The following is a 26928-nucleotide window of genomic DNA, read 5'->3' on the forward strand; positions in this document are numbered from 1 at the left end:
TGGCCTCGCTGAGTCACTGACGTGGTGCTTTTGTAGTTACATGGTAAAAAAGTTCTCAAATGTTGTACCATGCTCCTAAATACATCTTGCCTTGATTAAAGAATTAATTGGTGGAAATAAAAGTGAAGAAAGCGTGCAACATAAGGCTGAGCCACAGAGCAGGGTCAGCAGACATGCAGAAACACATTTTCATTTCATCTGGAGAGCGTGTATTGGTTTCTCAAGTTTGTACTTAATGATGCATATTGCCACAATCTCTGAAACCATGAAAACAGCTTTCTGCTCTTTGCATCTGCTAAAGTCCCTGGCTGGGACTGGCTGGGGCCCAGAGGGATGCAGAAAGGAATACACTGAGAGATAAAGAGATGTAGAGGTTTTTGGTGGGGAGCTCCCTGGGGAACGAGGCCTTCAGCATCCTGTAGTTCCACCCTACTCTAACCACAGTCACATACAAACACGACTTTCTCAGGGGCAAGCCTCACTTCTGGAAATGTCCCGAAATGCTCAGCCTCCTAGCACTGACATTTGAAAGGAATCTAAAACGGCCCACAAGCCATTGCAGAGATTTGAAATGACTTAGGCTCCCACGTGCACATGGGGCACACTGGGCCTCCGGGCCTCCGTGCGCACGTGCAGGGACGCTGGCTCTGGAGGGGCAGTTGAGGGACAGTTGAGGGTCAGTTCTGTTGCTAGGCTACGAGGGTTCCGGACGAAACATTCCAAGCCTCTGAGCTTCGCAGCCAAGGTGTGGCAGCGAGATCTCTGTGGCTTTTCTGTGGCGCTAGCGCTGAGATTGGGACGTGGCAAGGGGTCAAGCGGGAAGGGGGTGGTGTTGGAAGGGGAAAGGCCGGATCATGAAGAAGGTGATTAAGTTCATGAGCTGTGTGGGCGTCAGGAATCCGGAGAGTCCTGAGCCTTTGAACATCATCGATAAGAGTGAGCTGCCAAAGCTCCACAGAGCTGCATATGTAGGCTATGATGAACCATTGCGGAAGTTGCTGTCACGTAAGAAAAATGCCGTAGACAGCAGAGACAAGAACGGCAGGTAACAGTGGCGGGACGGGGGGGGGGGGGGCGGACCTGGGAGGAGCTGCCAACTATGGTTGTAAGACAGGAATTTTAAATGGCCTTCCCACGTCAGAGATGTTGAAGTGTGAGAAAATGAACATGTTAGAATCACTGAAGTACAGGGCTGTCTCTCATCCTTGCAGCAGCAAAGTAGATATACTATCATTTTACTTAATTGAAATGTTGTCTTTGTGAAACAGTAACGGTAACAATTATATTACCTAACACTGATTGAGCTGTTATGTTGTGCAAGGAACTGCCAGACACTCTGCATAGCTTTTCATTTAAGCTTCACAGCTGCGTCCTGTGACATAACTACTACTTCATGCCCGTCTTGTTGATGAGGACACTGAGGCACAGACAGGCTAAGTGAGAGCTACTAAGGGACCGTGTTAAAGTAGAAGTCAGACCCAAGTTGAGCTCAATCTCAACGGCATGCCCTTTCTATTCAAACAAGTTGTTCTTCCATTAAAGTGGTGAGTAATAAGAGCTAATAAATATTGTTCTTTCCCCATAGAAAGAACTAAGATAAGAAGACTCAATGTTAGTTTTAAAGGGGTAGGAATAGCATGCTGTTGAATGTTTACAATTACATGAATAATTGTATCTTTGAACTAGTATGCTCAGATTTCCTAAGAAGTCCTCTCATGTTTGCAGGACTCCGCTACACTTAGCCTGCATCAGCGGCTGTCCAGGAGTGGTGGTTCTCCTTATCCAGTTCCATTGTGATCTGAATGCTCGTGACAAGGAAAGGACGACAGCTCTCATCAGGGTACGTAGCTGCCAACCGTGTCCACGTGAGATGGATTCGATTTAATTCCTTAGGATAAAAATTAACTTATCTCTTTTAAACATAACAAACTGATGGAACTTGGGGAATGTTAACTTGGAATGCCTGGCACTTACAGTCTGTCTCTTGGCATGATACCAACAGGCTGTACAATTCCTGAACAGGAGATGTGCCGGTATCCTGCTGGAACACGGTGCTAACCCAAACCTTGAGGACGGCAGTCAAAACACTGCTCTCCATTATGCCATCTTGGAAGAGAGTGTGTCGATTGCAACACAGCTGCTCCGCCATAATGCAAATATCGAGGCGGTAAACAAGGTATAGCTCAACTAACTTTATTTACAAGATATTTGAAATAGAGGGTCTTTTCTCGCTACAAGTGTTTTACTTATAGTAATATGTATACTGAATGCAATATATCAGGCCCTGTTATCATGGAAACAACTCCAAAGCCAAGGCCAGGGGCTAGAGGTAGTGCCCACAGAAAGGGCAGAGCTCTGTCTCCCGGCCACACTTCTACCCCAGAAGGAACAACTTCTCATTAGGAAGTGCCTGGGAGTGGGTGGTAAGCTCAGCACCTACAGAAGATGAAGGCTTGCAGGGAGTGAAGTGATGGCAAGGCCTGGCTGCCTGTAGGGGCAGAGGTGCTACTGGGGATGAAGGGGGAGCTGGGTGACTGCACCTGGGCAGGGGAGGCAGCAAGCCACAGGCCCTGAGCACCCCAGGATCCCAGGTTCTAGAATGTGGGCAAGTGAGGTCAGGTCATGTTTGACAGCCAGCAGGGGCATTCACTTGTGCTGGTGGCCACATGGCCCTCCATGTATACCTTGGGGTCTTCCATGCTTCTATATTTCATATTCTTTTCCATTATAGTTTACTACAGGATCTTGAGTATAGTTCCCTGTAGTATATACAGTAGGACCTTGTTCTTCAACTATTTTATATATAGTAGTTTGTATCTGCTAGTCCAAAACTTCTAATTTATTCCTCCTCCACCCCCTTGCCCCTTTGGTAGCCATCAGTTTGTTTTCTATGTCTGTGAGTCAATTTCTGTTTTGTAAATAAGTTCATTTGTATCATATTTTAGAGTCCACATATCAAGTGATACCCTATGGGATTTGCCTTCCACTTTCTGACTGACCTCACTCAGTATGAGACTCTCTAGGTCCTTCCATGTTACTGCAAATGGCATTATTTCATTCTTTTTTATGGATGAGTCGTATTCAATTATATATAAGTACACCATGCAAGATGGCAGTTTTAAAGATCAAAACCCATGACATTAGTAACAAATTGGAATTGTTTTAATAATTTAGTTTTGGCCAGCTTATGAACTAATTATCCATTGATTAACAATCAGGCAGAATCGGATACAGGTAGATTGTAGTTTTAGTAGGCATTGGAAAAATTCTTGAAGGGGGTAATATAAGCCTTTTTTAATGTACTTATTTTACAATATCTTATTTTTTTAATTGAGATATTGTCGATGTACTATATTATATGTTACAGGTATACAGTTTAGTGATTCACAAATTTTTAAAGGTTATGCTCTACTTATAGTTATTATAAACTATTGGCTCTATTCCCCATCATGTACAATACATCCTTGTAGCTTATTTTATGCCTGATTGTTTATACCTCTTAATCCTTAATCCTAATTATACATTTGATTAACAACCAGGGAGAATTTGACACAGATAGATTGTAGTTTTAGTAGGCATTGGGAAAATTCTTACAGTGGGTATTATGAGTCTTAATCACAATTTTTATTACATGTTGGGCCCAGTGTTTTTGTGTGTAAGACATATGATACTAAAGAAAGGCAAGGTTTTACATACAAATACTTGATTTATACCGAACTGTTTGGAAACACAGCAAACATAAAAACACAAGTGGGCTATAGACTAAACATGGCCCAGGATATGTTCAGTTTGTCCCCACACATTGAGTCAACATTTATAATTTAGGAGACACGTGCAGGAATCTGCATCTCAGATCTTCTCCTGAAGAATCAAATCTGGTCCCCCTTGAGCCCAGGCTCCCAGCAGACTGCCCTGCCGGGGTGGCCCCTTCTCAGTGGGACATGTGTTCTCTGGTTTGCTGTCCTCACCTGGGACCTGCACTTACTCAGGTCACCTACATTGCTTCTGTAAGCATTTGAATTTACAATTCCTGTTGTATAATATATTTTGATAAATATTTCAAGATTTTAAAGACACTCTATATTAATTTATAGTCTATTTCATATTTTATAATAATCCCTTAAGAGTGGCATGGAATTTTTCAAATTAGAATTTATAAGTTGGTTTAAGGAAACCTTTTTCTTTACATGCAAATAATCATATTCCCATTGGAATGCCTGCAAGCTTTATGAGATTAGTCATAGCTGTAATTGGATAGGTTATGCATGTTGCAGACAGTATGGTATCTTTCTCCTCAGCGTGGCTCCTTAAAAATGTTTGAGTCAGTAGCTAAATGGTACTCTCTGGAGCCGTGTTTAGCGTGTCAGAAGTAGTCGTTGAGCAGTAAGGTAACTACAGAATGCCTGATAGACACTGCGATAGAAGCAAAGGTTCTTGGAACCAGCAAATGCCTGAAGTGAGTTTCAGAGAATGACTTCACAGGTAAACTTTCGAAGAGGTCACGGAGGAGCCTGTTAAAGGGAAGGAGCACAGAGGGGCAAAGAGGAAGGGGCTGCTTGTGATTTACTTTATAGTTCATGCTTAAGTGCAGAGACTTAAGTTTTTAAATTCAGTTTTGAAATTTATATGTACTTTTGTACATTATCAACTGTTTTTCTCTTTTACAGAGTAATTTGACACCATTTTTACTCGCTGTCAAGGAGAACAAAAAGGAAATGGTCAAATTTTTGATAGAGAACGGGGCAAACGTACATGCAGTCGACAACGTGCAAAGGTACAGTAGTTTGTTCTCTCACTCTCTGATTTTCAAACCTTAATGTTGTTCTAGGGTAATAACAGCCAATCCGAAAGATTAACTTCATAAGAAGAGGATTAACTTAGAATCAACACATCATCAGTTAGGTGGAAGAACAATTATTGTGCCTGGGTGTCACAAAGAACAGTATGCAGCAGGATTCATCTTCCTTTGTAATAGTGACTGATGTCATTTGCAACCTGATTTTCTTGGCCTTGTGATCGTACAACAGTCCAGGGATTTCATTTTAGTTTTATTAGTATGGACTTTAATTTTAATTTACCTTATGAGACAGTGTTGAATTTCTTCATTCTTTTATACTTTTTTTAACCTCTTCTTGGTATATATTTTTGTCCTAAAACATGCATATTAAAGAAAGAGGATTTTGTTTCACCTTTTGGATGACTCTGCTTTAAATTACTTTCTTTGAAGGCCACTGATGTGATTAGGTTCTCACTAAGTGAGTATCACTCAGTGAATAACTATTACCAGATACTGTGGACTCATCAGTTTTTATCCTTTTTCATTTCTAGTACACTTTAATGTTTTTATTTTTAATTGATAATGGTAGAAGGAAGAAAAATAGCTGTAATTATTGAATAAACATTCCCTTTAAAGGAGACAAGTCATTGGTGGGTGATAAAGAGGAAAGAGCTGGGCTTTAGAGTCAGACGGGGTTGAATTCCCAGCTCTCCTGCTGGTCAGGGGTGTTACCTGGGGGACGTGACTTAGCAACAAATGTGTATCCTGACACTTAAAGGAGGGTCATAGTACATCCTTCAAGGGTGGCCGTGCCTAAGAAAGACCATACGTAGACTATTCAGGTCAGTGCCGGGCACACGCTTCTCAGCGTGGTTAACTGCAGCCGTGACTATTTTTACTGCCATTTTTATTCATATTACTGTTTTCAGCCTGCAAACAGCTTCTCCTCACCTGACCTCTAGCTGATTTTAAAGTATTAAATTTCAGACTAGGGAAGAAATGGGGAATCCTTTGTTTAAATCTTTCCCTACTTCAGACAAGTGACCTCAGCATCCTTTCCTGTCCATCAGAGGACTTTAAATTAGGACCTTCTGCTGTGTGCTACCCACGTAGGACAGGAGGCTTCTTTTTGTCCCTCCATTTTGGCCTTGGAGGTAATTTGCAAAGATGAGCACTTGAGCATGTAAATGGTCAGTTCTCCAGGGGTGGGCAGGATATTAACTTGGTAAAATAAATCAAATTAACTGTTTAAGTTAAGCTAACTAAGTTCCTAAGGGTGAAGTTACCTCTTTTGTATTTTAGATCAGCGCTCATACTTGCTGTATTTCATGACTCACCGGACATAGTCAAGTTACTTCTTCAGAAAAGTGTTAGTCCCTATTCTCAAGATTCACGTGGATGGTCTGCTGAGCAATATGCTTATTCTAATGGGTTTGAACAGTAAGTGTTTACATTAAAAGGCCAAGTATCTCTTAACTGAGGTAGGAAGTGACCTAACTGTAACTTGTTATGTGACAGGTGATAGTTCCTAGTTGGGAGCAGGCACTTTGGGGATGGCAGTGAGACCCTCCACATCATGAGCTGGAAACCAGCAAAAGGCCAGGCTAGTGAGATGGAGCAGTGGGCACAGGGTTCTTTATCTCAGGCTTTGTAAGACCTTTATCCTTAGGGATCCTATTGTTCTCCATTTCATTCCAGTGTAACCCGTGTGCATGGGGGTACAAACAATATCACATATCTGATTTTTCTAATTATTTGGGTCTTGAAATGTTTAGTTGAGCAGAAAATCCTGTATTTTCCTTTGGGGACTTTATTCTATAATCTTCATTTTGAATTTTCCAAGAGCCTCAGGGATTCCCTGAGATCGCAGTGACAGTCCTCTCCCACAAGGCATTAGGGCAGGGTGAGGGCGCTCTAATCATTCTCTTGTTTCCCTTGATTCTGTTGCTGCAGTGTTGGTACTAAAACTGGTTTTAACAGGATCTCCTTGGCAGCTGAGTCTGGGGTCTGGACGTTGCTCTCTAAAGACCCTTAATAAAATTTTAAAAGAAGAAAAGGAAAAAGAAACTGGTCCTGCAGTCGGGTCATGACTGACCTCTGCTCCCGGGATGCCTGTGCTGATCCAGTTTCCGTGGTCTCCGTGGTGATCGACACGTAAACTTCAGCGTGACGGCTTGTTTAGTTCTCATACATAAGCTTGTATGAGGTCAAATGTTTATGAATAAATTTAGCTACAAATTATATAGTAGCTGAGGTGCCCTGAATTATAAACCACGAAGAACAGCTAATCACCATAATTTGTAACATTGTCCTGAAAACTGCCACATTTAAATATTACACTTGTGAAAAATACACACATTGGGTTTTATTTGGGATTCTCAAATAGTTCCAGCATTAAAGTTCAAAAACAAATTATTCCATTCTTCCACACTTTCTCTGAGCATCTGGGGGATACATTATCTCATTCAATCTTCATAATACTGTTATGAGTATTAATAACTAACTGCCTAAGAAGACAGTAAGATCCCATTTCTATAAAGGAAGTCTTGGAGCTGAAGAGAAGCAACTTTCGCAGGGACAATTAACAGTTGGTTATAGAGCTGGGGCTTCTGAGTTCGAGACACTTTCCATATGTCTGGCTCACTCTAGATAACTTACTGAGCTGTACTGCCCTCAGTTCCTGACTACTTCACTTTACTTTTTTTTTCTTCTTTAATTATACATGCTAAATTTAAGTGTTTGTAGATTGTACAAATTTGAAGTATATGGGACAATTGAAGTTTTGATATCTCTGATATTATCTGAAATAATCTAAGAATTTTATATATTTGGTAATTATTTTTCATATTAACATTCAAGTAGTAATATTTATTTATCACATTATTTTATATATAGCATTTACCAGCTGATTGTCGACTACAGAGAAGGAAAGATACCAAAAACTCCCTCTCAAAACAGTGATCTGGGACAGAGTTCTGGTAATAAGTTACTCTTGTTGGTCCTACCATAGATAAGGAAGAAAGATTGAGCAACTTTTGATAATGAAAGAGCAGTGAATAATGCCAGTGTGTAAATTTCATGTATGTTTTAATTTTTTAAGTAAGTTTTTCTTAATGGTCTAGTATTCAGAATTATTTAAGAAGTTAAGTGTAGGTAATTTAAAATCTGAGACAATACTGTCTGAAAAGAAATTCATTTATTTAATCATAGCCCCTGAAATCCCATATTATATCTTTGTGTAAATAAGAAAAATGTTTTTTAACTTTGTTGTACATTTTCCCTAACATTGTAACAAAGTGGCCTTGTTATAGAACTGGATCTTTAGTTTTTATAGCGAATGGATTACATTGGGTAAATGAATGCTAGTTATTGCATAGTGATTAATCTCACTAAAAAAGTTACTGTCTTTAAAACGGAACTCGGCAGTGCCTTCCTGGTGCTATAAACAAATGGCCAACATTTAGAACTGCACAAGTGGGCCAGTGTGCAGCATACTAATAAGAGATTGTTTTTTGAAGATACCGAGTGTTAGCGCAGAAGTCAGGAAAGCAGAGCCTTGTTGAGAATCACTGATTACTTTCTGCATCCTTACGCCAACAAGGTCCCACTCGGTTACCAGTTTCATTCCTCATAAGTGCAGACAGAATGCGATATGTTGACTTCAAGAGAGTGAGATGTTTTCTTCTTTTTTGGGGGGATACTTGTCTTGAGACTATAGTTTTGTTAGGACAAGATTCTTTGTTGCCATTAGTTAAAGGGTTGTCATAATAAATACTCAAATAGCACAACTCAGGACTCAACAAATTGCAATAAAAGCAGAGAAGGGCTTCACATAAGGAAATAAAAAACAAAAAACAAAAAACGACTGTGTTGCCTAGATGTGACCCCTAGCGTGCTGTTCAGTCTGAACTGTATGAGGGCACCTTAAACTTGGTAGACCTCGATCAAGCAGAGAACTTCTGTTGTAGGAAATACAGAGATGGAATAGACAGAGTTTTGGTCTTCAAGGTGCCCATAACACAATAGAGTTTCCCTGGTTAGTGTCTGTATTTTTTTAAAAACGGAATTGTCAAATAAACATTCTTATCTGTGAATTCACCCACTTGACAGATGACTGTCAAGTGTGTTTTAGGTACTAAGCACCACTCTGACGTTACAGAATGCAAACAGGTCAAAAGCGCAGTTCCTGGCCTCCAGGAGCTCGTTACTGTCATCACCATTTTTATGATTGACTTTATTTTATTCTGTGCTTATTGTGTCCCAGAGCCCATTAGGACTTTGTAACTGTCTTTATGTATTTTTTTATTATTTAATATGTGCCAGATACTTTAAGTCCATGGTGAGGAAGGGAGTGTTTTAAAAATGGGTAGGATGTCAGGTAAGCATGCAGAGTGAGTAGAAGTTTGCCAGGGAAGGAGGCAGGACAGTGTTTGGTGGGCAGAACATCTTTCAAGATTACATTTGGCAGAAAGGACAGCAGTGCAAACGCTAAGATGTGCTGGTGAACTTTGCAGGATCTATGAGTTTCCTTTTGTTGGTGCAAAAAGGATGCTGTAGGAATGGTTTGGAATGAGGTGACTACCTAGCTCAGGCACGCTTCTGAAAGCCTTTCTAGTACTATGGGAAGGAGGAGGTCTGCTGTAGACCTTAGGAAATTTGTCAGAATGCTTTTAGCTGCAAATAATCATAGGAGACCTAAGTAACAGTGGCTACAGCAACAGGAACCAGGGTTGTTTAGAAGGTTCGCTGATGTCATCAGGATCCCAGATGCTGTCCCTCCTTCAGCAGTGAGGCTGCTGGTGTTTGATGTCGCCTTTCCTGGTTTGCTGATTGGCAGCAGCTCCAAGCTTCATGTTCTCACATGACAGTATCCGCAGGCGAGGAGGGCTGCTTCTTTCTGCATATTTTCTGTTAACTAGGAAGAAAACAGAGACGCTTCCGGTAGACTTCCCCTAGCATCTCACTGGCTGGGTTACATCACATGCTCATTCCTAAACGCCACTCGGGAAGGAGATGTATTTACTCTGATGACCGCAGAATAATCATTTCTCTTTTTGCAGCTGAGAAGTTACCTTCTTCACATACTGGGGCAGAAAATACCCAAGAAAATTTGCAGTTGTCCAGCAAGGACAACGAAGAAGACATGGTTGTCGAGCTGAGAGCCAGCAATGGCAGCAGCACGGATTCACTGAAGAGTTTTGAGACGAGTAAGGAGATGTGATTTGAATCTTAGGGTTTCCTGGTTATGACACAAAGCAGGGATGCACAAGCTTTTTCTATAAAGGGCCAGAGAGTCAATATTTTAGGCCATGTAGTGTCAGTCACATCTCCTCATGTCTGACATTGCAGTGTGAAAACAGCCCTAGACCATATGTGAGTGAATAGGGATGACTGTGCCCAGATAACACGAGGCTGACAAAGCCGAATGGCAGGGTGGGTTTGTCCCATGGGTATCGTCCAGAAACACCGCACTGTGTGAGCTTGACACTGTCAGTTTCTGATACTGATTCTACTAGTGATTATCATTTTTTTGTGAGTCTCATAAACTTCGGTTGGGATTTTGGTCCTTGTAAGCAGCAGTTTACTTTAAGATACAAAATTTTGATAAATATCTTTTTTTTCATAAATGTAAAGGAGGGGAAGTAGTTTTTATGCATTAATTACCCACCAGGAGTATACTCAATATTCACCCGAGTGTGTAGTCTCCAGTTGTGGTCTCAAAGGAATGCTTTTTAAGAAAATATTGGTCTTATACTTTTAGTATTCTGTATTTTTCTATTGCTGATACAAAATCTATTTTACTTTTCTCTTTAACAGAAATTTTAAAGGTTAAGTTTCCACCGAGGTTTGACGATCTCTCTATAAGCAGGTAGGATTTTGTGGATTTTTAAAAATTATATCTTGACTAAGGGAACACAGAGAAAAGAAACAAGGTTTGTTGAGTGTCCTACTCTGGGTTAGACACTGTGTTGTGTGCTTCACATTTGTTACCTCATACAGTCACCGCAACAGCTTTGCCGAGTAGCTGTGCTGTTGTAGCTGACTTCTAGTCAGTTAGGCAACTGTAGTTCAAGGAGGTTGACTAGTTGACCCATGATTCCAAGGTTAAGAAGTAGTTGACCTGTGACTTGACCATCAGGCAGTCTGGCTCCCAAATCTGCTTTCTTATCCCTCACCATAGAATTTTGTTTGTTTAAAGAAATGAACTCACTCATTTTTGATGTCTATTTTTGCTCCAAAGTGTTTCATCCATACCTTGTATTGATGATTCATGGCATTCAGCAGATGATGACACAGATCTTGCTCCCAAGGTAAAGTGCTCTCTTGTGAAATTAATTTTTCTGCTCTGAATTTAGTTTTGTGTAGTATTTGCTCTTCAAATTTGGCAGTGGTCTGCCTATCATTGTTCTATGTTTGTGTTGGAAAGTTGGTCAGAGTAAACCATTTTATAAAAATACGGCAGGTTGATTTTTTTTTCTTTTCTTACTTTGGTAAATACTGAAGATGAGGCTGAAGCAAAATGGACCAGAAAGTATATAGTGACAGGAAAACTGTGCTGTGAAAAGGTTTCCCACGATAGAGGAAGTGTGAAGCTTGGCCAAGGATAGGGGTTCTTTGACTTTTAAACCACACGGATGGCACTTGTATAATACTCGTGCCTCAGGGGCATCTTCAGTGCGCCCAGCTGCTTACTGTGATAATCACGGGCTCTTCCTGGGGCCTTTCAGTTCCAAAACTACGTAGCCTGTGTCTTTTTCTTTCCCCGCTTGGACACTTTTTATTTTGGTAGCATAGAGTTTTTAGGAAAGAGGTTTTGTTTTGTTTTGTTTTTTAACCTTATTTCTATCCTTGGTTCTGCATTAAGACTAAAATAATAGTTGAAATTATAGAAATTTAGAAATTAAAATTCTGTTTCTCAAAACGCACATTGTAAAGAGTTTCCTCTGTGTTTTCTAAAGTATCCCATTAAGAGTTTATTCAAAACTCTTCATCTAATTGAAGAATACATGTTTTCCCTAAAATAACAAGTGGCTCTCAAAGTAGACTCTTAATAACAACCATATGATGAAACCTACTTCAGAATTCTTTTGTATTATAGTTTTAAAAAGCATGTCCAGTCCTCGTGTCCCATTCTAAAATTCCACATTTCAGACATTTTGTAGTATAGTTATTTACATATTCATTTTATAGCCCCTGCATCAGTATACACCGCTAGAGACTAGGAAACGTAACTGTGCATTTCCTGGAGCACCTAGAATAAGGTCTTAAATGTAAGAAGCATTTTAGTATTTTTTGAATGTGGATGCATGAGGAGACATGGACTTCTGTATCATGTTGCAGATAATATAACATGTACACTGTATCATAATGAAATCTATTTGATGGTACAGGTAATATAATATGCATACTATGTCATAATGAAATCAATTTGAATTCCAAAAATATGACTTAAATTTCTATTCCCTTTGTTTAGGTTGTAAAAGTTCACTTGTTATGAGAGGAAATATGTCATAAATACCAAGGAAATAGATAAGAAGTATATGATAAATAGGAAAAAGTTATACAGCCTGTTTTTCAGTATCCACCAATTGTGAGCTTAGAATTTGAGATGAAAAGTTTTTAACGTTCTTTTTAGCCCCTTCTCATGTTCCATTAAATATATCTTTTCAAGCTATATATTCTCCTTAGAATCCTGATTACCAGTTCTCTCTCTGGAAAGTTGATGTGTTAGGAACTTTTTAAAATCTATTTCTCTCTCTCTAATAATAGTTTAACAGCATTCAGGTAGTGAGAGTTGACCATGCTCAACTGAATGCCTAATAGTGACAAATTTAACTCTTTATTATAGTAGTATTTACAAACAAACAGTTGTAGAGTAATACAAGTCAATATTACTGGGGATATACTATGAACAAAGTCCTTTGCTTTATATATATGTTTTATATATCATATATTTTGTTATTTTTAAAAACTTTGCTGAAGAGCAATATATATACTTGCATATATAATTTATATATTTTTATATAATAAAAAGTTAAAACAGAGGCTTTCATTGATAGTATGTACCTAACAATACTGATACATCACTGATCTATTATATATATAAATGCTGAAATATATATATTTCTCCACATACCTTGTTATAATTACATTTTCCTTTTTTTCTTGCCTTAAGTTTGTACTTGACTAGTCATGTCTCATGTTTTCTTTTCTTCCTCCTCCCCCACTTTTTTTCTAATGATTTGCCCCAACCCTAATATTTCTTTGCAGAAAACACTTCTTCACTGACTGTTCTTTCAGTCCGTCTCACTCCGCCTCTGTGAATGCATTTAGTTAGAGCTTTCTGTTTACTATGTGTGTGGCTCTCACTCGTGAGTCATTGCCCTTCAGAATTGCTTTTGTTTTTAATTCCTCTTTCTTAGAAGTAGCTGAATTTAAACAATCATTTGTCTTTAGCTTTATGGCAAATGGAATAGAAGTAGCTTATACTGTTCGCTGTTCTAACTCATCCAAATAAGATACTGCTAAAAAGGAAACTCTCATATTTCCCCCATGAGAGATCATTCACACATATATAAATCATGCAAGCACATTTCAAAATGGAACAATTACTTTTAATTTCTTAATGTTAGTTTATTCAATAGGGCTCTAAACTGTCAGGGATAATTTTTTGTTCAAGATCATTTTGGTCAAGAAAGTCATCTACTGGATCCCACAGTGTCTGCATAGTAATCAATGAGGGGTAAGGAAAGTAACGTTTTGGGACTCCTGAGATCATCTCTCATAATCCTCACCCCATGAGAAGAGGTAGGTTGGTAAAGGTCAGAACCAGGATTTGAATCCATATCTGAATGACTCCAAAGCCAGTGCTCTTTGTGTTAGATCATCTAGGAATGGGGAATGTTATAATTATTTTATTCAATTTCATATTTGTTGTTCTTAAAGCTGTTATTTTCTTCTCTAGAAAGCCTGGCATCCAAGGTTCGCAAAGCCAATTCAGGCCTGGCAAGAACCCATGATAAACAGTGAGTTATTAGAAGAGTGTCCTTCTTGTGTTTTCACTGACCAGAAATTATATATAATTTCATCTACCATACCTTCTTTTCACTACAGCAGAGGCAAAAGATGATGTTTTGAAACCAGGAACTAGCACCTCCTTGGAGGACAATAATTCTGATAATAAAAATGAAGATGTGGTTCCAACCTTTCCCCAACCATCAACCGAAGTTCCAGGCTTTTCTCATCCTGCCTTCCCAGCACCGGAACCTCTCACATCTGCAGCAGTCCTTGGTGTTACAGAGGTAAGCTGCTTTCTTTTTTACTTTTTCTTCCTGTGCTTTTTCACATACCGTCCCCCTGATTCTCATGGGGATGAAAAGGATCCTACACAGAAATGGAAGTCCTCAAGATCACAATAGAAAACAGTGTGATAACAAGAGAGGCACATGTGCAGGACTGAGATTTGTAAAGGTTGGTGGCAAGAAACAGTTCTCGAGTGTGCCATTAAGAAAGGAAAGAATCAGAAAGCAACGGAAAAGAAAGCTGGATGAATATGAAGATGGGCAGGAGTACAAAGGGGAAGGATTCATTTAATAAGGATGAGATTAATGTAAAGATAAATGAGTGTCAAAATGAGAGAGATTATTATACAAGCACAGCAGAAATAGTGGGGTTAAGCGAGAGCGGGAGCTCTATAGTACAAATTATGATGGGAATAATCTCAAATTCAAATTATGAGAAGGAAAAGTCAGGTCATGGAAAATTCTCAGACTCTTCTGAGGGACATACAGCTGATTTTATGGAAAATGGAAAGAAAATTTGATCCTCACCTTCTTTCTTTTTGGCTATACTTGTCTGTGTTGATTCATTTTCATGTGTCTCTACCTCTCCTAGAATATAGAGCAGATTCTGTCTTGTATATATATTGCCAGCTTCTCCCAGGATAATGCCTATGATCTCATGGATACAGTAAATATATGGTGTCTTCCTGACTGATTGATTGAATGACCAAGTGTAGGAATGTGATGTTTTCTGAAGTTGGGTGTTTGTTACATTTTGTTTTGTTTTATAGGAAGAAGCAGCAAAGCCAAAAATTGGGGGAAAAGAGAATGGCGCTCAGACTATTAACAGTGTTCTCAAGGAGCAAGCAGATCACAAAAAATTGGTCTCTATTGATGGAGCACACAAAAATGACAAAGGTGGGTAGTTAGTGTACATCTGTGGATTTTCTTCTCTGCTTAAAAGCTAGCATGGTTGGAGGAGGGAGGGTATAGCTCAGTGGTAGAGTGCATGCTTAGCATGCACGAGGTCCTGGGTTCAATTCCTGGTACCTCCATTAAAAAAAAATCTAAAGTGTGTAGATCCAAAGATGATAATCATTAGTTTTTAAATGTTTTTCTTTTGCCACCTTACTTCATAAATATCCCAACTATGACCAAGTTTTCTTCCAGAAAATGCTTCAACCCTCTGAAATTCTTTTCTACCACTTTATTTTATTGACATAGTCATGAATGGAGATAGACTTATATATGTATTTAAACTTCCCAGTGGTACATGTTCTCATTAATGTATCTGTGACTGCATTTTATAGGTGCAACCTCAGCATTAGGATTAGGAGAAAAGGCAGTTGTAGAACTATCCACGGATTCTGAGGTACTGTCTTCTATTATTATTATTTTCAAGTATAAGCATTGCGTGATGTTAAAACATAAAGGGAGGGATGTTTTGACTTCACTTTCTCACCTTTGCATTTGCCAAGCAAAATTTTTCCCTCATATTTTTAACCTAAACTTAGTAAAATCATTCCACGCTACATGTCATAGCACTGCAGAGTGCACTTCTGTTAATTTTCCAGACTCACCTAATGAAACGGGTGTATGTAGTGCAAAAACCAAGGCTTTGAAGTCACAGGGAACCGGTTTGGACTCTGAAGTTATATTTTCTAAAAACGAATGAATTTTTCGTAGTCAGCCTCTGACCAGATGTTTTTTTCTTTGTTATAAATGGAGGTGTAAAACTCTTAATGAGATTCAGAGAGAAACAAGTTGCATTAAAAGAAAGTGTTTTTGTTTGTTTGTTTAACCACTTTGACCTCGAAAAGACAGTGTCTGCGACTTGAAAGCATTATTATGTTTGGATTGTCAGGTAGATCTGCAACGAACATTTCAGGACAAGCAAAAGCATGGGGAATAGTAATAAATTCGTGGGGTAATAAATACAGTTTGGTTTAGTGATGTTTTACTGAGGACAGCCCATTTTGGGCAGGGAAAGTAGCGTACACTGAGTACCTGTATGGCGACCGGACTTGAAGGAAGCTACGTGCAGGGTAGTGATGACCTATTCCAAGGTGATAGCCGTGGAAAGAGGTCAGAAGAGCCTGAGCCCTTGGATCTCGGCAGCTCCTGCCTAGTGGCACAGCACTGTACTTGAAGTCAGCAGACGTGGTAGCATCCTGGTTCTGACCCTCTGTGGGATCTTGGAAAAACTTGTCTGGCTTGTTTGAATGTCAGTGACCTCGTTCAAAAACATGGTACTGACACCTACCCCTCAGGTTATGTGTCATGAACAAAAATGTGGTAACAAATGTGAAAACACATTGTCAGCTGTAAAGGGTGCTATAGAAATGTAAGACAGAATGATGATAGTGGCCACTAGTGACCTACTAAAATGTTGAGGACACTTTTTTAAGATCTGAAGGATGATAAAATGGGAAAGTTAGAGCGGGCACGGGATCTCTCATTTGGGGTATGTTGAGTGTCGGTAGGCTGTTATCGGACATCTCCGATAGGTATATAGTGCTTTGGTACTTGATGCCCTCTGGGGATTTTAGATGTCTTGACCTTAAGTAAATTCCTGTTCCTGAACACCTGCTATGCATCAGGCAGCTAGACACTGGATGTAGCAGCTGACGGGTTAGGCTGCAGTGGCAGGAACAGAAGAAAAAGTGAACAGGAACAGTTTTTCAGGGACAGTAAGTCCTTCATACGAGGAACGTGGAGAGAGTTAGGTTAGACAACAGTGGGGGACTTTGTAGTTAGGACGGGGGTGGAGTAAGGGTGGAATTTAGGTAGTCAGACAAGAGCTGAGTGTGACCAAAGCTGCCAGGTGATGGACAGGAAGGAGCCAGTCACACGAAGGTCCAGGGGAGGGATGTTCTGGACAGAGAGAACAGCGGGTCCCATCTGCTCATCACCGCACTCCAGCATCTTGGAGTGGCCAGGAAGCAGCAAGTGGGTAACCATCCTTAGAATCACTTTTTATTATTGCTGTGTGTAGAAAAGAGAATGTGCATCATAAGGGTCTGGCACATGCAGATGGTCAATAAACAGTGTTCTTATACTTCCCATATTAAAGTAAAGCTTACGGTACTTTTCTGAAGAGCTGCATAACTACATTTAAAATTTTTCTGCCGTTAATTTAAACATAAATGTTTTTCTTTCTACTTTGCTACCTTATTCAACTATTTTTCCTATCAATAAAGGTTTTATCAAAAAATAGTTAGATTCTGCTAAGCCTTTGTTTACTGAAGTGTAGCAGTTTCCACAGTGTTCTGTTAATACTCAACATGACAGAGTCCAAGTCTTCTTTTCATGCCAAGTATGTTATTTTAATACTAAAGACAGTATCTGCCCTAAGAAACATTTTAAATTTATACCACATATACTTATTAAAGAATATATTTAAATAAGTATATTTTAAATTTTATTTTTTATTGAAGTGTAGTCAGTTTATAATGTTAGTTTCAAGTGTACAGCAAAGCAATTCAGTTATACATATAAAAATTGTATTTTTTAAAAAAGTTCTCTTCTTTTGTTGAGGACTGCAAAATGGAATTAGGTGTTTTGAAGTTAATTCTTTGTTGAAATCTGCACATGTCAGTATTTTGTCTGTGAAAATGTTTGCTCTGGCTTTCCATGCTCAGTCCACAGAGTCAAAAGCCAACTGAAGATAAAAGATAGACTTGATCTAGAGAGTGTATATGAAATTTTCTATTTAAATGTTTGGATTCCTAGGATATGTTTATCTTGTTTTTAAATCTTATTGCTTTTAGAGTAGGAAATTAAAAAATAATAATAATAAGGTAGGAAACACAAATATTTTCTTAGAAAGGGATTAGGGAATTTTTATGCAATTCATTATTAATATTAATTTTAACAGAGTACCTCCAAGATTCAACTACCGAACTATGTTGATCAGTTATCTGGAGCTGCAGGTCAAGGAGAAAAAAATACATTAAATGGACAAATAGAAAGTAAGCACTGTATTTTATAAAAAAAGTCACTTGACAGAATGTTGATTTAAAACATGAATTCGGATATATTCTCTAAGCCAAAGAAAATCACCTGTTGAACATATAGTGAGAAAAAAGAGGAGAAAAGGAGGTAAATTTTATATCCTATCAGCTGTCAGCAACGATTAATCTAGAATGCTGTTTGGGGAGCTCAGTTGTTAGTTTTCCTTCAAGATGCTGTGTGATCTGAGGACAGCCAGGAAGTCAGGAGGAGGGAGGGAGGGAGTGAAGAATGAGAGAGGCAGGGAGGAGGGGAGTAAATGAAGGAAAAGGAGGGGGTCCCTGGCAGGAGGTGGTAATGTAGAACAGTTCTTTAGAAGAAGGAAGAGAAGAGTGTTTGAAATGAGATGGGTATGAAGTGAGCTTCTTCCTGCACCAAAGCTTGTCCGGGAAGCACAGCAGAATGTTCCACCCCCCGCCCCCCTGATCATTAGGAAGGCGGTGAGGACTGCGGTACCTGATCACGCAGAGCTGGGTGTACCTGCCGTGGATGAGCATAGGCATGTGTGGTCAGCTGTAAATGTGTGGACCTTCGTGTCATGCAGCGTGTTGCTGCCATACAGGATGGTGTCTCATGGGCCAACAGAAGAGTGGGAAAGAGGAAGAGAGCAGGGTGCGTTCCGGGGAGGTCAGGGGAGCTGGAGCCTGGTAAAGAGTCCGTTGGAAAGTCTGCAACTTCTGATGCAGCTTTTGGGGAAGTGTTACAGTGAGGCGCGTGAGGCTGGATTTCAGAAGGATCAATTAAGTCCAAGTGCTGTAGAAGCAGACTCGGTATAGACCAGAGTTTCTCAAATTTTACTCACTCACCTGAGGACCCAGTGAAAACTGCACACTCTGAGCAGTGGGTCTGCGTTTCTAACAAGCTCAGGTGATGCCCTTGTTGCCGGTCTTCAGACCACGCTCAGAAGGTAGACTTGTGTGTAGAGGAAACAAAAGAAATTAATAAGGTTCATTTCATAAATGTTAAAGTTGTTATTTTCAGTGAATACTACACAGGTTTTGAAATATAAAAGACTTTAAAAATCTAATAATTCTGTGGCAATTAAATTTTATTTTTGATCATCAGATTTCAATATTGAAAACTCAGTATCCATTCTTTCTTGCATGAGTGGATCAAGAAACTTCGATGGCTAGAGGATCCAAGAAATGTAGGCATACCAATAGCCCATGTGGGGATGGAAAAAAATGAATATTTTTATGAACGATTATTCTACAAGTGTGTATCCAAGCTGATCAATTCATCACACTCTCTGATGATAAGTGAATTGCACATTCAAATGAACTGCCACCACAACTGTGGACTTCCTAAATTATAGCGCAAATTGAAGAGCATGATAAATACTTGTAGTCTAATGGTGTCAGTCGCATTAAAGCTGTGCTGTTGTATTTTACCATCAGCTTTCACATTTGTCTTCTTGGAGCCATGATTTGTTCTTCTGATTAAAGATTTCTTTTCTCCTCCTCAGGCAGCATGTTCACATTGGTATATGTGCACGTTTCTATTTTATACAGTCATTTGAAACATAATCGTACTTTTGAAATCTTAACTACATGTTTTGTTAAACCTATATTCCTGTTGTTCATTCAGTATCTATAATGGATTCATATTTCTGTCTTGTTGCTTTCCTAACTGCCCCTCAAAAACAAAACACCGAAACCTAATGTATTCATTTCCAAAGCAAGCATGAGGATTGCGCTCAGTACTAACTCTGCATGAATGGAGAGTTGGCTTTTGTATTTACATGTAATTGATTATGTGTCCCTTTTGGCTTTTAGAGTCTACTGATATGCACCCTCACTTGAAGGTAAAAACTTTTATACTTTTATCTTGAATTTTTTTTTAATGAGGGTACTGGGAATTTAGCCTAGGAACTCATGTACTCCTAAGCAGGCACTCTTCCACTGAGCTAGACCCTCCCCCACTTGAATTATTGCTACAGATTGTATCTAATGTACATTATTAATCGGTTTGTTTCAAAAACCATTCAGCCTGCAGTTGGAGTGAAAGATTCTGTTCCTAATAAATCAGGAGGAATGAAGAATTTACAAGCATTCAAATCAGGTAAATTTTGCAATACAAATTTAACTCTGAAATGAAGTACAGTCTTCTTATTCCTAATTCCTTTCTTTTTTTTCAAATTTAATTGAAAGATGACATAAAGAAGGCAGATGTTATTATTGGCATCCACGATTGATAAAATACATAAGCATAAGAAAAAGACTTCTTAAAATGTCAGCTTTGACTTAAGTGTTTCTGTTGCTGTTGGAAGACACTGAAGTGTTCAGTTTGGAATCCCTCTATTTCTTAGGGATTCCGAGAGATTGATTATTAGGTTCTAAGGTTTTTCCAGTTTTAAAATGCTTAAATGAATTCTGACCTTTCCGTAGGGTAAAGCTTCACTTGCTAACATGTCAGTCATATTTCACTTTCATTATTTTAGTGCTGTCACATTGATGATATTTATTTATTTCTGTATTTATTTATTAATGGAGGTCCTAGGGATTGAACCCAGGATCTTGTGCATGCTAAGCATGTGATCTACCAATGAGATATTTCCCTACCCCAAAGATCTTAAGCCAACTGGCTGTTTTGATTAGCAGTGTGTGTGTGGGGGGGAGGGGGTAGTGTCTTTGATTATTAAAAATGATGGAAGTAATTAGTCCTACCTTAATATTAGGTGGACATGATCTTTTAAAACACTAACCCTGAAAGTTTTGGGGTTTAGAATTCTTTTTATAGTATTAAAAATTATTGAGAATTCCAAAGAACTTTTAAGTGGTTTGTATCTATTGATGTTTAGTATATTAGAAAATAAAACTGAAAGATGTAAAATACAAGCACACACAAACATTCCAGTAGCCATTAGAGCTGTGATGTTATCACATGTCATGTATCTGGAAACCTCCACTGCACACTTAACGGAGAATGAGAATGAAAATAGCATTCAGTATTATTGTGAAAAGAGTTTTGACCTCGTGGACTCCCTAGATGGAGGGAACTTGGGGCTTCAGGGCTTCTCAGATGACACTTGAGAACTGCAGTTTTAAACAGGGTTCATGGATGTGAAATGATAAAGGGGCCCTTGCAATGAAATGGGCTTTAAAGTTCACTTCTACATTTCTTATCTTTTTTTTTCTTTAACTTGTCTTAAGAAGTTTAAATCTGACAACTTAATTCTTTTAAAAAAAGGAAAACATTTTTGTTACATATTTCCTGTCTGGTGGCACCCTGCACTCTTTGGATCTAGTTTGTACCTAGACTTATCCTATTTTTATATGGAAAAAATTAGTCACTCAAGGCTATCCTTTCTTAAATAAATTTACGATGTTTATCCAAGCCTTAAAGAAAGAATTCTGAAGATATTGGTACATTGAGGAAAGACTGTCTCATTGTAATTAAAGTAGTACCATTCAGTAAGTTTTCTTAAACCCATGTCTCTAGGACACAATACTGCCATGCATATTTAAACGTCCAGTAAATGGCTGGTTAGACATACATTTTGTTAATGAAAAAATTCATATGTTGAAGACTCATATTTATTCATAAAGCTCTTATGGAATATAGACTGTTTAATAGAGAGTGTGCGTGAATCCAAATAAGTAATGCTAGAGAATTAAAAGTAGAAAAAAGAGAGACAGTGGCTCCCTATGTGAACAGCAGTGACATGCAAATTACAACCAGCTGGGAAGGAGCAGTGTGTTTGGGGGAGAGGAGGATGTGGGGCTGCGGACGGACGTGGGGCTGCTGCTCTGGAAAGAGAATTCGTATGAGTTAGTCAAGTTTGTATTGTTATTCACATTCTAATAAGTGGAAACTTTGTTTTCAGATCCTTCAGACTGGGATTGTACTAGTTTGAGACCCAATAATGCGGCTGGTCAAAGAGCTGAGCATTTGAAAGTGGATAAATGTCCATTGGTATCACAATCAGTGACCACAAACCAGTCAGCACCCACAAAACTGAGGCCGACGGCCCTAGTAGATAAAGAGCAGATGAATATTGGAGCCGTGTCTCTGTCAGAAAATGCAGCGCTCCGTGGCCTGCGCGAATCACAGCTGCCAGAGAACAGAAGCAGGAAAGAAGGTAATAAAGCAGCACAGAGAGCTCGCCATAGTCCACCTGTGCGTGGCTTCGCCATACTCTGACTTTGCAGAAATCATTTCGTGGCAGGATCTCCTTTGTGTTTACTCCTTTTACGCAACCTACAACCAGACAATGCCTTTTGGCATGACATGTACATTCATCCTCTGACCAAAGCAGCATATTAAGTCGCAAAGAGGGTTAGGAGAAAGTAAGTTCATTCAGACTAGTATTCAGCACACTCCTGAGAGCGGGTAGGAGAAGGATGTCTAGAGCTTTATGACTGGTTGGGAAACCTAGGTGGCCATCCAAAGATTCCCTTCTCAAAGTATGGTTTCTTAGCTTCATTTTTATCTAGCTCTGAATTTATAAATAGTAGTTACAGCTATATTCAGTGTAACTGAAAAAGCACCTCTGCAAATAAATATCAAAATATTTCTAGTATATTCTATGACTTTCTGTATTTTAGAAGTGGCTTTCCCAGCGGTAGTGGCAGTCATTGAAAATTTGCTACACAGAACCTCCTTCTTAACTGTCCACATAGTGCATCAGCTTGGTTTATTATTTTTGATGGGCTGACAGGTCAAAAAGGATATTGGTTTTTAAGGAGTGCTTTATCACTTAAGAATAATATATGAAATATCAATTCTAGTTCTTCTGGATTCCCAGTCTGTTGGTTAACCACATCTAGTATGTGTTCTACTTTATATATCAATTAATTTAGTACCTTAATCAGTGATATGATCAGAGCTGTAGAAATAAATCGTACAATATTTTTCTACTCCTATAGTTTTATCTTTTCTTCCCTTATCTGTAGAATTGACATATTTACAAAAGATTCTCAATTATATTCTTTAGTAGTGACTACAAGCTATAAACTCAAAGTTTTTTTAAATGAAACAAGTGATTTGTTTGTTCTTGTTTCTTCGTGAGCTTGGGAGATCCAGAAAGCAGGACTTAAGACACCTACATGAGCTCCCTCATCACGGGAAGATGTGAAACAGAAAAACTACAACAGAAATAGAAGCAACTGAAAATAGTTCATGCAGATCATGTCTCTTCTCCGTTGATACCTTTTATGTAGTAATAAGTAGAGTCTAGTTCTCCAGGGACCCAGTAGTCATGCATTTATTTATTTAATAAAGATTCTGTGCTGGGCCCTGATACCCTTAAGTCCTAAATATTTCTGGAAACATTCCCTCAGTTCAAGCCTGCATCTTTTTTTTTTTTTTTTTGCATTATCAATGCCTTCAAATTTGTCTCCCTCCATTTGTTTTTATGCTCTTTAAATTCATCCCTTCTGCAGCACGTAGAGTGATCTACCTCAAATGCACACATGACCATGAAACACTCTTTAAAGCATATTAATGTCCAGGCATCTTACAGGGACAAGCAAGGCTTTCGTGGTCTGACTTCTGCCTGGCTCTCCATCTCTAGCGCCCTCTGTCTGTCTTTTGCTCTGGTGTTGTGAGCTGCTGGTGATGCCCTCCTCACCTGCCCTGTATTTCACACAAATATTGATCTTCTCATGTGTGTCTCTCCCTTCCTGCCCAGCCTTACGTGCTCCCTTACTTTCCTGCCCCGCGTTCCTGGGAAGCTGGCTGACCTCACTGAAGTCTCAGCTCAGGCATTCTCTCTAGAAAAGCCATCCCTGACACCTATTATCCACATTCTTCTTTAAACTCCAGTGCCTACTGCTAAAGCAGGAACTCAATAAGTAATTATTGAGTAAAATAAATAAAGACTGTTTCTACAAAGGTACTTTTAAGAGTTTGTCGTCTACAGCATAGGAGCAAAGAGGATAGACATGTAAAGAAATAGTTTACAGCTCAGCTGATGAAGATACACTAGAAAAATCTGTGAAGTACCAAGGTAGCTCCAAGAGATCCCTGTTTCTCTGTAGAAAGATAGCTGAAATCAAGGAGGACTTCACAAAGCAGGCTGAGTCTTAAAAGAGGAAGAGGAATTTGTCAGAACAATAGAGGGAAACATTTCAGATTAAGGAAAGATAAAAGCATAAAAAGTAACAGTAATTTTGGAAACCATAAATAGCATTGCTCTTGAAGCTTGGTTTGTTCTTAAAAAGGTAGTTAGGGGGTAGAGAATAGAGTCTATTTTGACTTTGTATATTTCTACTGTGTTTTTAAATTCTGTACTGTTTCTCTTTGTTTTGTTCATGTCTGGTGGATGAATTTGCGAATGAATCTTTGATGTGCCTTCTGTGGGTGCTGAATGAATGTTTGCATGCCTTTAATCTGCTAACATCTAGTATTTCCCAAATACTTTGTTGAAGTTTTAGATAATTAGAAGTATTTCTTAAAGAGGTAAATGTTCAGCTAAAGATTAAGCTTAATTTAAACTGCCAATTGATGGAATGTTTTTTTAAACTATTTTTATCAAGATGATGCTTTTATCTAGCTGCTCTAAGTAGTTAATTTTAATTAAGCATATTCATTTTTCAGCAGACCTAGACTTAGAAATGACATTTAAGGAAGAGCAAGAAGGACTTGATGGAAGTGAAAACAACCAGTCACACGTATGTAAAAATGTAAATTTAAATTTCTGGTTTAATATTTTTTTCTGAGCTTCAATAACACAGCTCAAAAGAAATTGCCTCTCAAACTAGGCTTTTAGAGTCAATAAAGAATTATTTAATATTTAGTTTTTAATAGCATTTTATTTAGTTGCAAAGCTTAAAGTATTGTTAGGATCTATAATAATTTATAGTTAAACTTTATCCTTGAAATTGAGGCAAAAAACCTTCCTGAATATTGTTTACTTCTTCCATTTTTATAACTTCCTGACATGATAAAGAAGGTGATATCAAATATTAAATCATGTGATTAAGTAGTTGAAATTGTAAACAATATAGCAGTGATGGCCACTGAGTTAGTTTCATGTAAGGAACAGTCATTCCCAGTGGTCCAAAATTTGCAGTTTCAAATTGCAAGTCATTGATGCCAAGATGAAAGATTTCTTCTGTCTTGCGATCTCTATGTACTTGATTTCAGAATCTACAATCAGGGAGAGAATAGGGGTCATAGAGTCAACACAACTGCCTATTAAGAGAATCAAACCTTCCAGGATTGGACCTTTGCTGTTAGGGAACAGACAAAGCCTTTCTAATTTATTTCATTTCAGGGTAGGAAATCAGTAAATATTATGAAAAATTCTTTTATTCACTCTCACTAGTGAATATTAGAGTATAATACACCTGGATGGTGCAGAGAATACACATTGAGATAGATCACTACCATACTATGTAGTTTGCATTAAAATTTAGGAATTTGTTCCTCTTTCTGATTGAAGTTAATTGATTTTGGCACCTAATAATTTACATTCTGCCTATTCTCCAGTTATTTGTCCTTTTAAAATAATCTTTACATGCACTGGAGGGACTCACTATTTAAGGTATGTGAAGTGAACTATTTTTTAGTGAGGAAGCCTTTGTAATGTTAAAAACCTAATCTCTAATTCTTGGTAGATCTAACATGTATGAATTTTTTAGTTCAAACAAACACTGACAAAGTAAGGTTTCTGAGTTCCTATTTTTCTCCTATTTCAAGGCTAAAGCAAGTTATTTTCACTTGTTAGTTTGTGAGTAGCCAAACATAGATTAAGAAGTTGGTTAAATTTTAATTATTTTCTAATTTTTCTTTATCCGTACTTGACTACTTAAGGACAAATGTGTTTTACAGGCATGTACTGTGAAAGAAAAGAAATCTGAAGGTCAAATCAGGCAGATTAATCTTTCACCTGTGCATCTGCAAAAAATGCCTGGAGAACCAGGAATTAATGAGGAACAGGACAGAAAGGATGTGCCTGTATCTTCAAAACATTCTTGTGTGGAGAAGCATGAGGACATGTGGGTTAAAAAAGTCACATTAGACTGGAAAATTAATACAAAATTTATCACAAAGAAGCTAAATCAGAAAGTCAGTAAAATCCGTGAAAAATGCAAAATTACTGTTCATCGTAAGGCAGAGTCACTACATGACAACTCTGAGCTACATGGTGACTTAAAGGAACTACCTTACAATGTGACAAATAATATATGTGATTCTGAGGAAAAAGAGACCCCTGGAGCCTCCTTCTCTGTAGGATTCCAGGCGATCCCTCCACACGAAGAGCCCAGTCTTGAAAGTGTTTTTCCATCTTACTCCACGTCTAAGTCAGCAAAGTGTGGTTGCCAGTCATCTTCAAAACTTTATTTAAATGAAAATAAGTTAACTGAAAATGACAAACCAGACACTGAACATGTTTGTAATAAAAATGAGGAGGGTTTCTTTACTGACAGAGAAAGTGAAGTAAGTAACCGAGCTCGACTTCTGGTGAAAGAAGACCAAGAATTTGATACGAAAAGAAAACAAAAAAGGAGCCAAAATACTCACTGGAAATCAGACATCAGACACACACCTCTGGTAAGTGGTCCAAAAAGCCTTTTTGGCTTGTGGCTTGCCCGCTCCAGTGAGATGAAACATGATTCAGATAAAAAGTCACGATATGTCTGCTGTTTCAAATGCTTATAAGAAAACCAAACCAATACAAGACCAGCTCCAGAAGCCATTGCTTGCAGATAACTGCGGTGCTAATAACTCTAAAATCATGGACCCTGAATTAGGAAATGTGAGTTCTTCACCATCAAATGGTAACAGAACCAGGTATATCTAAAAGAGTTACACCAAGATATGCAAAGGTTTAAGAATGAGGTAGGCATGTTACAAGGAGAATTCCTGGCTTTGGAAAAAGAAAATTCAGCTTCAAAAAGAGGTAGAGGTTCC

The 26928-nt window shown here is 38.5% G+C and overlaps 1 protein-coding gene across 3 annotated transcripts in view; it reads left to right on the plus strand.

Annotated features, from left to right (window-relative positions):
* Window positions 1–690: 690 nt before the first annotated feature.
* Window positions 691–26928, plus strand: part of LOC140698376 (coiled-coil domain-containing protein 144A-like) — a 52007-nt gene continuing 25769 nt past the window's right edge. The window contains exons 1-19 of one of the 3 annotated variants that reach the window (XM_072968653.1): window positions 691–1045; window positions 1726–1840; window positions 2003–2176; window positions 4668–4774; window positions 6080–6217; window positions 7673–7755; window positions 9838–9984; window positions 10595–10646; window positions 11019–11088; window positions 13743–13803; window positions 13892–14079; window positions 14850–14976; window positions 15369–15430; window positions 17936–18029; window positions 19845–19873; window positions 20058–20130; window positions 21896–22150; window positions 24610–24683; window positions 25846–26568. In XM_072968653.1, coding sequence (XP_072824754.1) covers window positions 855–1045; window positions 1726–1840; window positions 2003–2176; window positions 4668–4774; window positions 6080–6217; window positions 7673–7755; window positions 9838–9984; window positions 10595–10646; window positions 11019–11088; window positions 13743–13803; window positions 13892–14079; window positions 14850–14976; window positions 15369–15430; window positions 17936–18029; window positions 19845–19873; window positions 20058–20130; window positions 21896–22150; window positions 24610–24683; window positions 25846–26568 — 2763 coding nt within the window. In that variant the 5' untranslated portion in view covers window positions 691–854. The remainder of the gene's footprint in view (window positions 1046–1725; window positions 1841–2002; window positions 2177–4667; window positions 4775–6079; window positions 6218–7672; window positions 7756–9837; window positions 9985–10594; window positions 10647–11018; window positions 11089–13742; window positions 13804–13891; window positions 14080–14849; window positions 14977–15368; window positions 15431–17935; window positions 18030–19844; window positions 19874–20057; window positions 20131–21895; window positions 22151–24609; window positions 24684–25845; window positions 26569–26928) is intronic. The other 2 variants (XM_072968654.1, XM_072968655.1) reach the window with 2 other exon arrangements.

The sequence above is a fragment of the Vicugna pacos genome, chromosome 9 (assembly GCF_048564905.1).
Source record: "Vicugna pacos chromosome 9, VicPac4, whole genome shotgun sequence".
In the NCBI taxonomy this organism is placed as follows: Eukaryota; Metazoa; Chordata; class Mammalia; order Artiodactyla; family Camelidae; genus Vicugna; species Vicugna pacos.